At 55.1% G+C, this 15756-nt stretch overlaps 4 protein-coding genes across 4 annotated transcripts; all 4 read left to right on the top strand.

Annotated features, from left to right (window-relative positions):
• Positions 1–290: 290 nt before the first annotated feature.
• On the top strand, positions 291–3168 carry GLRG_01859 (glycosyltransferase family 28 domain-containing protein; the record flags this gene model as incomplete). Its single annotated transcript, XM_008093193.1, has 3 exons — positions 291–1165; positions 1244–2919; positions 2975–3168. The coding sequence occupies 3 exons, from the start codon at positions 291–293 to the stop codon at positions 3166–3168; spliced, it is 2745 nt and encodes a 914-aa protein (XP_008091384.1).
• A 1746-nt stretch (positions 3169–4914) lies between these two features.
• On the top strand, positions 4915–5826 carry GLRG_01858 (uncharacterized protein; the record flags this gene model as incomplete). Its single annotated transcript, XM_008093192.1, has 4 exons — positions 4915–5020; positions 5119–5239; positions 5310–5352; positions 5416–5826. 4 exons carry the CDS (start codon positions 4915–4917, stop codon positions 5824–5826), a joined length of 681 nt encoding a protein of 226 aa, XP_008091383.1.
• Positions 5827–7454: 1628 nt separating this feature from the next.
• On the top strand, positions 7455–8478 carry GLRG_01857 (glycosyl hydrolase family 11; the record flags this gene model as incomplete). Its single annotated transcript, XM_008093191.1, has 4 exons — positions 7455–7705; positions 7762–7846; positions 7902–8306; positions 8368–8478. 4 exons carry the CDS (start codon positions 7455–7457, stop codon positions 8476–8478), a joined length of 852 nt encoding a protein of 283 aa, XP_008091382.1.
• A 1427-nt stretch (positions 8479–9905) lies between these two features.
• Positions 9906–11406, top strand: GLRG_01856 (uncharacterized protein; the record flags this gene model as incomplete). The annotated part of the gene is made up of 3 exons (XM_008093190.1): positions 9906–10332; positions 10386–10869; positions 10932–11406. The coding sequence occupies 3 exons, from the start codon at positions 9906–9908 to the stop codon at positions 11404–11406; spliced, it is 1386 nt and encodes a 461-aa protein (XP_008091381.1).
• Positions 11407–15756: the final 4350 nt, after the last annotated feature.

Below are 15756 nucleotides of genomic sequence, written 5' to 3'. Positions count from 1 at the left end.
ACGCTAAGGTGAAAACCTAGCGCCCCCCCCCCCGCGGATAACGTTTTGGGCATTTCACCAACGAATGGATGAAAGCGGCACCGTCGGGAGTTGGAGGAACGGACACTCGGCGACTGGATGACACACGTGATGGTTGAAGAGGCCGCCAAGACGAGTTGGCAGCTTTATTGCTAAATATCTAACTCTTCATCTCATCGTCATCATAGATTCATTGCACAACGGTTCATTCAAGTATTCCATCATCGACAGCCCAAGCTCAGACAGGCTCTGAGCCTGTCAGATCCCCCGTCATGTCACTCAGCCGCGTCACCTCTAAAGGCTTGGGGCATATTCAGCTGGGCAGCGGTGACCGATCCGATACAACGACCACCGGCAACGTCGGCAACGATGGCCGTGTCAAGGTCCGGTTCCATGAGAATCCTCAGACACTGGCGGCTTGGTTCCGGAACGCCCAGGGCGCCTTCAGGCCTCCATCTATCGACAACAGCTGCAGAGAAGACGATGGAGGCAGGGTGCGCAGACACAGCAGTGTTGTCTTTGAGAATCTGAGGCAGCACCCGCCGGCGGCGAGCCCGCGCCTGAACATCGCCATCCACATCGTCGGGTCGCGCGGGGACATCCAGCCCTTCATCCCCATCGCCCAGCTGCTCATGCAGCCGCCCTACGGCCACAGGGTGCGCATATGCACGCACCCCGTCTTCAAGGAGTTTGTCGAGTCCAACGGCGTCGAATTCTTCAGCATCGGCGGCGACCCGGAGGCGCTCATGGCGTACATGGTCAAGAACCCCGGCCTGCTGCCCAGCCGCGAGAGCGTCAAGGCCGGAGACATCGGGCAGCGCAGGAAAGAGATGGCCGAGATCATCAACGGCGCGTGGCGGAGCTGCATCGAGGCAGGGGACGGCATGGGAGAGCGCACGACGGCCGCTACCGTCAAAGACGCCAACCATCTCTTCGTCGCCGACGCCATCATCGCCAACCCGCCATCGATGGCACACATTCACTGCGCCCAGAAGCTCGGCGTGCCGCTGCACATGGTCTTCACGATGCCGTGGTGCCCTACCCAGGCTTTCCACCATCCCCTGGCGTCCATGAGCTACGGCGACGCGGACAAGAGCGTCGCCAATTACCTCTCCTTCATCATGATGGAGCTCTTGACTTGGCAAGGGTCAGTTTCCATGCTGCCCCCAAAACCTCCCCCCCCCCCCTCCCAGTACATCACTAATACGTGAACTCTGGTTCTCAGACTCGGTGACGTGATCAACAAATTCCGCACACAGACCCTGGGCCTGGATCACATCAGCCCCATGTGGGGATGCCAGCTCCTCCCCAGGTTACGCGTGCCGTACACGTTCCTTTGGTCCGAGTCTCTCATCCCGAAGCCGAAAGACTGGGACTCTCATATCAACATCACCGGCTTTTCCTTCCTACCCTTGGCTGACAAGTACACCCCGCCCCCGGACCTGACGGCCTTCTTGGAGAGCGGGCCACCGCCGGTCTACATCGGCTTCGGCTCCATCGTCGTCGACGATCCGAAAGCCCTCACGCAGCTCATCTTCAAGGCCGTCGAGATCGCAGGTGTCCGCGCCATCGTGTCCAAGGGGTGGGGCGGCGTCGGGGGCAGCCATAACGTCCCGGACGACGTCTACCTCATCGGCAACTGCCCGCACGACTGGCTCTTCAAGCGCGTCTCCGCCGTCGTCCACCACGGCGGCGCCGGGACGTCCGCAGCCGGCATCGCCGCCGGCCGTCCCACGGTCGTCGTTCCTTTCTTCGGCGATCAGCCGTTCTGGGGCCAGATGATCGCCCGAGCGGGCGCCGGCCCGGCGCCGGTGCCGTTCAAAGAGATGACGGCCGAGACCCTGGCGTCGAGCATCACCTTTGCGCTGAAGCCCGAGGTCCAGGTGGCGGTCCAGCAAATGGCGCAGCGAATCGCCGAAGAGGACGGCGCGGGCGACACGGCGAGAGGTATCCAGGAGAGGCTCGCAATTGACACCATGAGGTGCGACATCTGCCCCGAACGACTGGCGGTCTGGAGGCACAAGAAGACCGGCGCCCACCTGAGTGGTTTTGCCGTTACCTGTCTGATCGACCAGGGGTACATGAAGCCCCATGAAATGAAGCTCCTGAGGCAAAAGCACTGGTATGTCGACGAGGGTGCAGAGTCCCCCATCATCGGCCTGGTCGCAGCAGCCGCAGGCTTCTTCACTGCCGTCGGGACAGCGACCTCGGACTACTCTCAGCGACTGCGCAACCCTCAACCATCGATGCGGGTGCGCGAAACCGAAATCGACTTCGAGGACCAGCTGGGCCAAGGAAAGCCCGCAGAGGGGGAAATCAACACAACCCGCGAGGCATCGGTGGAGCCCAGCGGCGAGGGGGAAGCGAATCCGGCGGATGGACATGCGAAGAAGATTGAAAGGAGAAGCACAATGACGCCGAGGCAGTTGAAGAGCCTTGCCATGAAGATGGCCACCAAGTCCCTTCGGTGCGCCAACCCCGCCGCCGAGCTCGCGCTGGAGGACTTGACGAAGCGAGGGAGGCGGAAGAAGTCGGTCATGTCCATTGGGAAGCGCCAGCGAAGTCGGCCGATGGAGATCACCCGCGCGACCGGCCGCTACGGCATCGAGGTGGCAAAGGCCGGGCTCAAGGCACCGGTTGCCGTCTTCTACAACGTGGCCAACGGCTTTCACAACTTCCCGTCGTACGGCTTTGCGGGCCACGACGTGAGGAGGCGGGACGAAATCACCGGGTTGGGGAGCGGCCTTCGAACGGCGGGCAAAGAGTTCGCCTTGGGGGGCTGGGAAGCTTTCAGCGGTGTCATCGTGAAGCCATACAAGGGAGCAAAGAATGAGGGTATCAAGGGTTTCGGTAAGGGCACTTGGCAAGCCCTTCGCGGGTTCACATATAACATCTTTGCCGGTAAGTTTTTCCCCGTAATCCCCTGTCAACACGTCACTAACGAGGCTCCGCGTAGGGCTTTTTGGTTTACCCGGTTACACGCTGAAAGGACTCGAAAAGGAACTTTCCAAACACAGACTAACCGAACTCAGGGCTGAGGTTATGTTGATTCAGTTGAGACGTGGTATGGTCGACTATAGGACGTCGACCGAGGCGGACCGCGAGGAAGTGATTGTACGATGGAAGGAATTTTTATCGGCCAGACCATGAGGTCGACGCCATGTATACCCCCGCCTATCCCTATGTTTCATATGTACGGAGTAAAGCTCCTCATCGCTGCTTTCGAGCAGGCCACAAAGATAATGCGTAATTCAACTAAGCTATACGCGGTCCAAAGTCATCCTGCTACTAGGTACCAGAATGGTTTCCACGCTATCCTATTCCCCTTCGTCCAACGGTAAGATTGGCAACCCCCAAGTGTGTTGTTGTACTAGGAGAACCGACTGGGTGGAACGCTTCGCCCCGTCGACCGTATCAACGACCCGTTCCAATCGAATGTTTTTTTGTGAGACAACGGTCTTGGATGTGCACGCTGGGAGAAAAGACCGAGGACCTTCACGTTCCTGAGACTCGCCCATCAAAATGGCCCGGCTGGATCGAAGCTATCAACCGTCCACCCGTCCTCGCACCATCTCTCTCGCACACCATCCCAGTTGACCCAAGTTTCCCACTCTTCCCTTCACACTCCAGATCTACCGAGCGAGGAGCCACAAAGTATGGCGTCTCAGATGTACAACACCTAGCTCCCAGCTGCGGCCGCACTGGCTAAGAATGCATTGCCGCATGCGGCTCGATTTGCCACACGTCTTAACCGGGTACACGGAATTTTCATCTCGCAACGTGTTATGGTTTTAGGGCTTCCCGGCAAGCAGTCATAGATCGCGGCCACATTACCTTCGTTGGTTGCTGCATTCCTCCAAGATTGCGCTTGGCTCATGGTCGACTTTGTGTCAAGCCCCCCACGAAACATGACGGTCCCTTGGCACTATTTTGGCTTGCCCGCCGACAAGCATTGTTTACCAACTGCATTCGCCTAGAGGCTTTTCTAGACCTGGGAGCCATTTGATACTTAAAGCCCTGCCGAGCTGTTCATTGTGACACGGGAGCTTCTCTTGGAAAATCTTTGCGTTTTCCCGCTTTGTCAACCTCAGCCTCTCCCGTTTTTTCCTTGAGACTGACTTTCTTTTCAATACTACAGTCAAGACGTGGCGAGGAATCCCATCGAAGCCATCCCGAGGAACATTACTTAGACACGCCGAGAGCCGCAGCCACATCGATGATGCAATCACCACTTCGTCGCCATCATGTCTATTACAGCACATGCCGATAAGGAATGCTGGGTGTGGTTTTCTTTAACCATCACCATAGTGCTCATCAGATAGTTCGTCCAATGGACCGCCATCCCTCGTCGGGCTTTTCATCGCTAACCGGCTCACAAGTGCATCACAGTACATCGTTCGAAAGCGAAACTTTCTGAGAAAGATTCCAGCAGAGGATATACTGATGGCTGTCATCGTTGTCAGTTGAACTATTTCTTCGTTCCCAATATGTCCTCTTGGTGCCTCTAGCACTACGATTCAGGCTCACCCCAGACATAATAATTTTCTATTCGTCAGTCCTAATCCATATTTCATAGGTCATATATACCATTTCGCTGGTGTCTTTGTACCTATACCTTGAAGACTCAGCGAATATTGATTTCGACCATATCACACCTGAAGATGAGGCCCGCGCTGGCCGACGACTCGGTATACTAAATATCCTTGGCGAAACGGCTATGCAGACGACTTTGTGGGGCAATAAAGTCTGTATTTTGCTACTGTATAATCGCTTAACGTAGGTACCGCCTTTAGCCAACCCCGAGCGTTAACCTTCCTGCGCCGAATCAAAGGGATGTTGCTGACATGAAGCCCGTGGGCCAACAGCCTCTTGGGTCACGATTACAAATTCTTGGCGATGCTTTCGATGTTTCTTGGTCTATCATACCTTGCAGTTATTGTCACTCTGTACGGTGGATGGTGTCGGCCATTCTCCGACTATCTAGTCCTTCAGCCACAGAACGGTATGTATATGTCTGCAAATATGGAGATGAAGCCAACCAGGAATACACTGTAGTACTCAAAGAGCACACGTAAAGAGAGACTAACATGACGACTACAGAACAGTGCTTGACATGGCGTGACTACAATATACTTCAGCTTTCTATGAACCTCTCAACAGATCTAGTCCTGCTACTCATTCCAGTCACACTCATCAGCAGGATGAATATGAAGATTGGAAAGTAGGTATCTCGTGTGGCGGCATACGTGTACTAGTCACGAGCTTCGAAGCTGACACGCATGTTTTTACAGAAAATTGCTACTCATCGCTTTGTTTAGCATGGGCATATTCGTCGTAGGTAATCCCCAAACGGCCTCAACCGTTGCCAATTTTGTTTGCAAAGGCTGAACCCAACAGATGCTCTCGGCAATCCTGCTCAAAGTGGCTGTTTTCTCAAACATGTTCGACCCCGTGTGGCTCATCTGGTGCATCCGCGAGGTTAGCACAGCAATGCTGGTCGGCAATCTCGTCTTGTGCATGCCTATCTTCAAGATATGGTGGAAGTTCTTCTCTAGCCGCATCGGCAGTTTGAGGAAGGGTTCCACGGAGTCAGGAAACAGCGACATGAAGGGGGTCACGCAGGATCCGCAAAGCGCCGGGTTTAAGACAACGACTACGATGTCCGAATCCGGGTACTCTAGATGGAATTCTATCGCAGGATTGCCTCAGAGTCCTACAGATTATGGCCCCATGTTCGGCGCGGACCTTGAAGATCATAGTGGTGCCAGAACTACGAACAGAAAGCTATCGATAAGCCAAGGTGTATGAAAGCGTCTTGAACAGAGTATATGAGGGAATATGGGGCACATAACAATGTTGGGTACGTGAAATTGAACATATTCTCTTGGCCTTGTAACAATGGCTATTGGATAATAATAAGTCATAAGTTGGCATCAGTCTACGACCCCAGGAATCTGTCCTTATTAGGTGAGCCTAAGGTGCGCCAGAGACCGTATGATCGCCGTTGCCGACAAATCAGACACTTGAAATCTCAGGCATCCATAAACACCCCATATTCTCATCGGAAAATGAGCAGATTACTGTTTGGATGCTTTGCTATTTGGAGGCTGACGCAAGCCTTCATATACAAGGCTAATTTTCGCCCGATTAGGTACAGCGACTAATGTATTATTGATCAACCACAAATGAGATGAGTTTACGCGGGTCTCACCATGCTTCGAATGTCCGACAATCAGCTGGATGAGACCGCTCCGTCGGCGATAGGTATCAAACCAACCCTTCGCTAACAGGAAGCAAATCTCGTGGCGTACCTAGAAACCATTTCTAACAACGTGGTGTACCCCCCTTATCTGCACACCAATCGGGCAATATGGTCCAGCATTTAACCTTGTTTCTAAGTTAATCCAGCTGACGGAAAAGTTCCGAAGAATCGTTCAAGCAAGTAATACATTCGCCAATCAAAGCCGCCGCACCCCCTGGAAGATTGATGCAGAGACGTAAAGTAGGTATCCCCTTGGCCAAGGCCAAGACCCAGACCGCCCACCGCTCTCATGTCGGCCGCTCTACGACCTCGCTTAGAACCCAATCTCATCACCGTTGTGTGAACTGGGGGGCCGCGTGGCCCCGACCGGATATATAGGACAATAGTCGTGGCACAGGAGGCTCCCGCCGGTAAATGTCTCGGAGGCATCCTGCCCAGCTTTTCCCGTCGGCTAAATCGCATATCCCATATTATCTGGGACGCCGGAGTGTGGAGAAGGCGGTATTTGTATGCGGGCTTCATCTTCCGTCACCCTTTTGAGACGGTCCAAAGGCACCTAAGCTGGAACGTCCAAGGTACAAGCTCACTGTCAGTCAAAGTGCCCGAGTTTGCGATGAGCAGTTATGGATACGACGATGCCGGTGCCAGCGGAATCGGGAACTTGTGGTCTCTCGCGAGTGTGGTCAAGCGTTCATATGACAGACTCAGATGAGGAAATCAAGCGGGCTGGCTTCTCGTTCTCGTCTCGCCACCAAAGTCGTGGCGTTGTGGCGGATATTAGGCCCTTATCGTCAAAAGGTTGTGCAAACTGTTTGGGTGCCCGGGTGATTTGAGAATGTTTGCTGAGGCTCCAATGTTACCCAAGGTCTCTCTTATTGATTGCCGTCCCCCCCGCAATGTGACACACGCAGTCCTTCGTCAAGCGGAGAATGAGAATTGTTCAGTCACGCAAGCAATCGATTTCGTCCTATTGGGTGCTTTCAACACACACCCAAACCGCCACAATATAAGAGGCCGGAGATGGAAATCTTTATTAGGCTACGCTTGCCTGACGACCAATCCGAGAGGCTATGCCAAGAAAGACAGGAAGGCGTTATAAGGGGCCGGCGGTGGACTGCTGTGCTTTCGATCTTGGCTCGTTCGAATTCATCCGATCCCCAGTGACTCCAGCGCCATGGTTTCGTTCACGTCTGTCTTCGTCGCCCTTACGGCCTTCGCCGGAGCCCTCGCCGCGCCGGGCGAGTTGATGAAACGCCAGTCGACTCCTTCGTCTACCGGCACGCACAACGGGTTCTACTACTCGTGGTGGACGGACGGAGGTTCTCCAGTCACCTACACCAACGGTCCCGGTGGTCAGTACAGTGTCGTCTGGCAGAGCGGCGGTAACTTCGTGGGAGGCAAAGGCTGGAACCCTGGTAGCGCGAGGTACGTTTGCTGTGTTGAAACCCCTTGATGTTGCCATTTCAGTAACCTTGTTGTAGGACCATCACGTACTCCGGCACCTACCAGCCGAACGGAAACAGCTACCTCGCCATCTACGGCTGGACCAGAAGCCCGCTGATCGAGGTAAGTGACCGCGGGACTCTGATGAAGATTTCCCGGCTCTGACGAGACTGTCTAGTACTACATTGTCGAGAACTTCGGAACCTACAACCCGTCCAGCGGAGCAACCAAGAAGGGATCCGTCGTCAGTGACGGTAGCACCTACGACATCTATGTCAGCACTCGCACCAACGCTCCGTCCATCGATGGCACCCGGACCTTTCAGCAGTACTGGTCTGTTCGCCAGAACAAGCGTGTGGGAGGTTCCGTCAACACGGCCACGCACTTCAACGCCTGGGCGCAGGTCGGCCTGAACCTGGGCACGCACGACTACCAGATCGTCGCCACCGAAGGTTACTTCAGCAGTGGCTCTGCCACCATCACCGTCGGTTCCTCTGGAAGCAGCCCGCCTCCCAACACCCCTCCTACCACTCCTCCCAGCACTCCGCCCAGCGGCGGCGGCGGCGGCGGCAGCGGCGGCAGCGTAAGTCAACCCTGTCCAAAAGAAGGCGTGTATCTGTCCCTGCTAACCATCCATTCCACAGTGTGCCGCTAAATGGGGCCAGTGTGGCGGTTCCGGATGGACCGGAGCTACTTGCTGCGTGTCTGGCTCGACCTGCTCGGCCCAAAACCAATGGTACTCTCAGTGTACTTAGAGCGCCACACAAGCACCATGTATTTCTTCCAAGTCGGTGGCTGTGAATACAAACAACACTGAGCATTCAGAGTAACAGAGTCGAGCCAATGCCATCGATCCAGTACTTCTTCTCGGAAACATTTGGAACTTCTGTACATTCATTTTTACATATTCGAAACTTGAAACTACCCTTGTTAGTACAATGCCGTCTATTCATATCAGCTCAAGATCTTGTGCGCTATCCGTCTGTTCGGAAAACCTACAATTATATGAAAAACTCGATGTGTGACCTAAAATAATGCATGTGCCGAGTCGAGTCTCAATATTCACCTATGGGAATTCTTTTACCAGGTCAATCTTTTGCTCTTGTACTCTGATGCCTGATGCAAGTCCCTCCAGTGATGATACTTTCAGTTGTCACTTCCCAATCATGCCCCCGAATTCTCTTCGCTCATGCTGCTCCTCACTTTGGCTAGAATCAATGAGCCATCTTGATGCTGCTTGTGTTTGTGTTTGCACTTGGAACCTGAGCCGATGCGGCGTAGAAGCCGATGCCTGGTTCAAAAGTTCATGCTGTGATGACTTCCTGCTAAGACTATATCAACATTATCTGCGCAAAGCCTAGTTGTTGGATAGTTATAACAGACTCTCGCTGCCTTATATTCAAGTGTTCCGTATGTTCAGCGCTTATTTGAAGATGATGAAGTGACTATAAATAGGTCTTGGCCTTCGTGGGACGAGTAAATGTATCACCAGAAGTTGAGCTTTACAAGCTTTGGTGAAGAAATTTCGCACTCAGTCCGTTGGCATTTCAACCTCATTTGATTAGACCTCTCTAAATCGTCTGCACCAACTCTATAAGTAGCAACATCAGACTCGCCGTCTTTGAAGCCAAACAGTGTTGAGACCCCAGATTGGCAATACAGCAGCTTTTCTCCTGCAAGGAGAATGACAGCTGTTGCATTCCATGGCAACTAAACAGGGCCTGCGAGGCACTGGTTTCACATTGTCGAAGGACTGACTGATGGCACTATATGCCAGATTGATTCCAGCTGCGAAGACGATGGCCATCCCAGCTAGGCACGGCCTGATGCGAGGACAATCTTTGATAGTAGCACTGGGCTCCTGGCGCGTTCGTTGTCTGACGAAGAGGAATAAGACGGACGGTATTTTGCCCAGTTGGTATCCACACTCTGATTCAACGAGATAAGCTCGTTAAACCAAGCTGTACCAACAAGAATCCGGACCCATGCAGGTAACGGTGAGACGTAAGCAACCCGCGTCATGCTATGATAATCCTTTGACGCGTCTTTTCATCGGTTCAATTTCACGTATTAGTTCCGTGTCAGACCGGTCGAGCAAGCTGGGCCTTTTGTCAACTCGGTTGTCTTAAGACTTCGACAACTCTTCACTCTCGTGGTGTTTTGGTTTCAACGCAAGCCCGCCATGGACGAAAAGGCCTTATCCAACGCGACCGCGTATCATTGCAAGAGGTCTTGGACGAGGAAGAAGACATGGGCCACGGCCTTCTTAGGCCTCAGTGGCATCCTTCTTCTAGGCAGAGACGCTTTGCTGCGCGGTCTAGTTCCAAGGCTAGTAGTACCCTCGCACCAGAGCCAGTTCGCAGCGATCGCCGTTCCGAGCAACAACAGCGCTCTGGACTTTGATTGGGACGCGCTCCCCCCGTCGAGAGACCTGGTCTATGTACCATGCCTCGACAAGTTCCAATGCGCGAGGCTGCTTCTTCCCATGGACTGGACAGCCCCCGAGGAACACTGGCTTGACCACGAGGTCGCAATCGCCATAATCAGACAGCCCGCCAACATCTCGATCCTTGACCCTCGTTACGGCGGTGAAGTCTACCTCAATCCGGGTATGCGCCACCCACACGTAGTTGCGGAAAACATTGTGCTCACGTTGGTGAAGGTGGACCAGGAGTACAGGGGATAAGCTTCTTGTCGGGAGGCTGGAATGCCAATCTCTCATCGGCCATCAATGGCAACGAGCCCGATGGCAAGGTATTCGACTTCGTCTCCCTCGACCCACGAGGTGTCGGCTTGTCGACCCCGCGGATCTCGTGCTTCGAGGACCCGATGGCCCGTCAATTGTGGCATCAGCTCGGATCCGTGTACGACGGCATCGACGTCTCGGACGGCCTGTTCGACCAGCTGTGGGCGAGGACCCTCTCGCTCAGAAAGGTGTGCGACCCTGGAAACTCAACCTCCAAGGCGTTGGCCCTGAGCACCGTCACGACGCCGTTCGTTGCGCGCGACTTGCTGGCCATGGTCGAACGGAGTGGCAGGGAGAGGGAGAAGAGGGCAAACGAGGCGCTGGCGCGTGAACAAGGTCCACACGGCACCGCTGTCATCCCGCAGAGGATACGTTATGAACCGGGAAATGAGCTGCTGCAGTATTGGGTAAGAGAGGCAGCCACTCCAACAAGCTTGATCTCGTCTAAATCTCTGCTACTAGGGTTTCAGCTACGGGGGCCTTCCTCGGCGGGACCTTTGCAAGTCTCTACCCCGACCGCGTCGGGCGCATGATTGTCGATGGATGCGGCGACTGGGTCGACAACGCGTCAGGGGAGTTCCACGGCTTCCTCGTCGACACAGACAAGGCGTGGCGCGGGTTCTTCAACCTCTGCCACGACGCCGGGCCGGAGAAGTGCGCTCTGTACGACGAAAGGGGCCCCGGCTTTATGCAGCAGGCGATCCACGACGTCCTCAACGACCTCGAGACCAACCCCGTCGTGGTATCGGAGGAGGGTATACTGTTTCCCGAGGTCTTTTCGCGAAAGGATCTTGTCCGGGCGGTGTTCGGCTCCCTGTACCGCCCGTACCGCTCGCAGAACTGGATCAAGCTTGCCGAGACGCTGGCGGCCCTGGTCAACGGCACGATCACGCCGGCGGTCGTGTTCCATCCATTTGGACACCACTCCGAACAATGACGATGACAGGGTGTATGACGCGTCGCCAGGATGCAACGCGACAACGCACATATCGGCAAACGATGCTGTGATAGTAGCAGCATGAGAAGTCACACATGAGGCCTCTGAAGGCACCGACCATGCTTATGCCAATGGCCCGAGGAACTAGTCAGGACACGCACGTGTATAGCCCTTGACAGCCAGCCCGATGGACGAAGATGGCTGTGAGACAGCTCCATCGATAGATGAGCCCGTAACCAAGCCATATTGCCATTTTTTGAACATGTGACACGTGACTACGAGCCCTTTCTAGTTTGAGAGTCTCGTACATACGTCCATAGTTGGAAAAAGGTCCAAAGGAAGTGAACACGACTCGAGACGGGCGCTGACGTGTAAACAAAAGCTCACATGCCTCTCTGTCGTGACACGACCCGCAGCCGCAGTGCCCTCCTCGTCCATCTGCCCACAGACGACGCATAACATCGAGATGACAACATGTCGAGACAAGCACCCCTCGGGCCGTTCCCACGCGATGGGGCCGAGGCCAGCACGTGGCGTGCGTGCGGAAGGCCGCATGCACCCCCTTCTTCATGCAAGAAAGCGAACATGCGGCGTAACTGGAATGAGCTCCATTCGCTCCATACGGCGGCACTAGACCGCCTCATCTTCCAAATGTCCGAATGCTAGCGCAGGTCCGGCGAGGTTGCCGATCTGAAGCGTCCGTTCCCAAACGCCCAACCTGCATCAGACAAGGCCGCGGGGGCTGCGACCTCATTCAGCCTTGACGATGCAGTGACGGGACCCAGCGCGACGGTGCTCTGACAGGGGGAGGGGGGGTCATGCAGGTTTTTTCTTGTTTCCAATGAGAAGAAACGAATAAAAATAAGAAGAAGAATAAAAAAAGACTCGCATGGTCCCGCGTCCACGAGCGTGACACAGCCCATCGCGGTTTGGCATTCCTTCTATCGTGCGTCTAGAAACTTCGCGAGGAATGGAGGAAGGGTTCGGTCAATGCTCTCTCTCTCTCTCTTACTCTCTTCCTCACTCTCCCTGCCCTCTCTTTCGATGAACTCACGCTCCGATGATGCCGTGGAACGGCCGTGGAACAAGCTTGGAAATCCCTCTAGATGGGACCTGCGAGCGAGAGGAGGGCCATTCAGATGGAGATCCGGGAGGTCAAGCGTAGTATTGGCTGCGCCATCGGCCGACCGAGCGCGGCGGGGCCGCCTGAAGCCGTTGAGATGCTGTGAAATGCGACAAACGTCGTCGCAAGCCGGCAGGCCGCTTGCATTCGCGGCTGTACGTGACGACGTGGGGACACTGATCTTTTGCAAGGCGGCATCGATGGCCTTCAGGGTGCTGACTCGAAGGGGTCCGGTCTACACTAGTGAACGCCTGACAGAAACGATTAGGCGCGGGCGGCCGGGACAACGACAGCGGGATGTGCAGTAGTGTCCCCGCCGAGCGAGGAAGGGAGATGGGCCGCTTTAGTCGGGGAGGCTTTGTCCATTACAAGCGTTCGCTGGAGCTGTCAAACACGAGTCGGCGGCGCTGGTCTCGTGAGGCACTTGGGCAGAATCCCTGGAAAGCCTGAGCAGCAAGACAGTCCGAGGGCGGCCCTTGGGTGGAGCTGCCGGGGTCCGCGAGGAAACCCATCGACGGTTTGACCGACGTGTCCTGGGTCAGGCCGCCACCAGGTTGGCCTTGGGCGATGATGCCCGGTTTTCCCATAGACTTGGGGAAAGGGGGGGGGGGGGGGGTTGCATCTGGGTGATACTTGTAGGAGGGAGAGTCATGCTGCTCTCTCTTGTGTCATAGAGATACCTGTCCCCGGTTCGGGTTGAGCGGGAAAACGGGGAAGAAGGGGGGGCTGTGTCGAGATAGAGGCTGGCTGTCATTTATTCTACGTGGTGTTGCGTAGGCCAAACAAAGATGGAATCGAGGGGGAGGGGGGGGGAGGATGGCTCATAGTCGATGAGCAATATAGCAATTCCGTCATTCAGCAATTACGGTTTCTACAAGTGTATGACTCGGCCATTGTTTGACACGCCCAAAAGATAGGGCCGAAACGTATGTTCTATAGTAATCAACCTCCGCCGCGTTAGTCTCGACTCTCAACCTCGGCTGGAACATGAGAAAAGGGGACACTGAGTTGTGGGCAACAACCCGGCGGGAGGGAAGGGTCTCAACTAGATGACCGGGTTCAGGGATGCCATGACGAGCAGCAATAGCGGCAGCTCATATACAATAGTATGATGTACTACCTCATACACAGTGTCATACTGCGTGCGTATACAACGCGTTCGTAGACTAGCGCCATTATAGGGGAAGAAGATATAGTCTGGATCGTCAGACCGCAACCACGGCAACAAGAGGGGCCCGGCGTTGGACGAGGCACAGGGCAGAACCTTGGCGGGAGTCAAGGCATACCTGCATTGAAGAGAGAACAGAAACATGGGAGAGTCTCGCAAAACGGGGAGGGGAAATGCGCAATTGGGATACGGAGAAGGGCGAATCCATATGTGCGGGAAGGGCGAAGGAAAGCTATGCGCTTTGATGTCCCGCACGCCTCGCCCGCATGGTCGCAGCCAGCCAGCCAGCAGCAGCATGACTTGGAAGAAGCCTCATCCCAGAGAGCTCTTTGGCTGCTTGACAAGTAGGTAAGTGGCTTCCCCCCCCCCCAGCTCTGGCCCGTATGCAACTTGTGCTCCATTGACCAGAGCTTTCCCCCCTCCCTTTGATGGATTGGTCCCTCCCCCCTTTCGGCCCTATATGCCCTGATCGGTTGAACACGGCGTGCATGCGCGCTCAGCTGTCGGTACTGCCGTGCCCTTGCCATGCCCTGCCATGCCATATGCCACGCTCTGCCGTGCTCCGCCGTGCCCTGCCATGCTCTGCCATGCTCTGCCATGCTCTGCCATGCTCTGCTATGCTCTTCCCGAGTGCTCTGATATCCGGAATCGGGTCCGCACTAGCGTTTGACGCTAGAACCGAACGCGACCGAGCATCAACGGTTCTGGGCCCGAGTCAAGAACGTGAAAGCTCGCGTGGGCTGGTCGGCTTTGACTTGCTCGGAATCCAGCAACGCGTTCCCTCTGAAGGCTTATCTGTATCTAGACGGCTCACTGGGCATATGCGGCATTGCCCTCGCCCGGGGTCCGGACCACGGCAGCAAGAGTAAAGAGAGAGGGAGATAGGGAGACGGGGGGCGAAGCCAGGGTTGGCCCCTGGTGCCGGGAGCTAATCGCTGTGCCGCGACGGAGTCCGCCGCCGATCGTGGAGTGGTAAAAATCCCCGAAAGTTCGTACACAGTATGTAACCCTCCCCCCCCCCCAGGGGGTAAGAGGGGGGAGCTATTGTTAACTGCCGGAAGAACAACGTTTCTGTCTCTCGGAACTGAGAGGTCTTGGCCCAGGTGTCTGATGAGAAGGGGGCGGGTACAGGAACGAGACGCATTCTCTCTTCCTGCTCTCATCCTCTTACCCTCTGACCGTTCCCATATCGCGCCAAAGAGGGAGAGAAAGAGGCAAATGTGGGCAAAGTGGGGAGGAGGGATGATCTGGAGCATTGGTGACAGCGGTTGAGGTGAACCTCTAGGTTCATGCCGAGTAAAGCTTGCTGGATAGGGAAGAGAGAGAGAGAGAGAGAGATGACCGCTCTTCGACCTGTGCTAATCACGCGCTGCGTGACGCCGTCCAGAAGTATCCCAAGGTTTCTCTCTCCCTGGTCCACTGCTGGTTCTCCTGCTGCTCGGGGCCTCCCAGGAGGGACATGCTAGGGGGATCATGGCTCAGATACCATCTGGGCACGTTTTCGAAACCAGGGACCGGCCGGTCAGGCATCCGTCTGAAGTCACGATGCAATTCATGCTGCCCCTCATGATTCGTGTTGCGACGGTGGGTGGACGTGCGCTTGGGGGATCCGCGCCCACCTCTCTCTCTATCTCTCTCTCTCACTCACTCTCTCACTCTCTCACTCTCGTCACTCACCTGTCCAGTGAGAGACGCCTTTCCATATGAAGTAGTCGGCCGCTCCTTTTCTGTGTGGTGGAAAGGGGATGCAAAAAAGTGAGCTCTGGTTCTGTCATCACACCCATTCCAGAAGCGCACCCCCCCCCTTACGAGAACATCTTTCGTCCGTTGCTGTTTGTCTGGCGCGCGTGCAGAGAGGAGCCGTCGTTCTCTCAGCTCCTTTTTACTTGTTCTTTTTATTATTTTTCTTATTATTGTTATTCTACTTCTTCTTCTTCTTCTTCTTCTTCTTCTTCTTCTTCTTCTCCTTCTCCTTCTGCTGCTGCTGCTTCTTTTCTCATGCTCATCCCCCCCTCATCATCCGTAATCGTCGGAATCTAGAATCGCAAGCATCGCACCG

Source organism: Colletotrichum graminicola (genome assembly GCF_000149035.1).
Source record: "Colletotrichum graminicola M1.001 genomic scaffold supercont1.7, whole genome shotgun sequence".
NCBI classification, from domain to species: Eukaryota; Fungi; Ascomycota; class Sordariomycetes; order Glomerellales; family Glomerellaceae; genus Colletotrichum; species Colletotrichum graminicola.
Note: the sequence above shows the minus strand (reverse complement) of the source record. Positions and strands in the feature narration are given on the sequence as shown.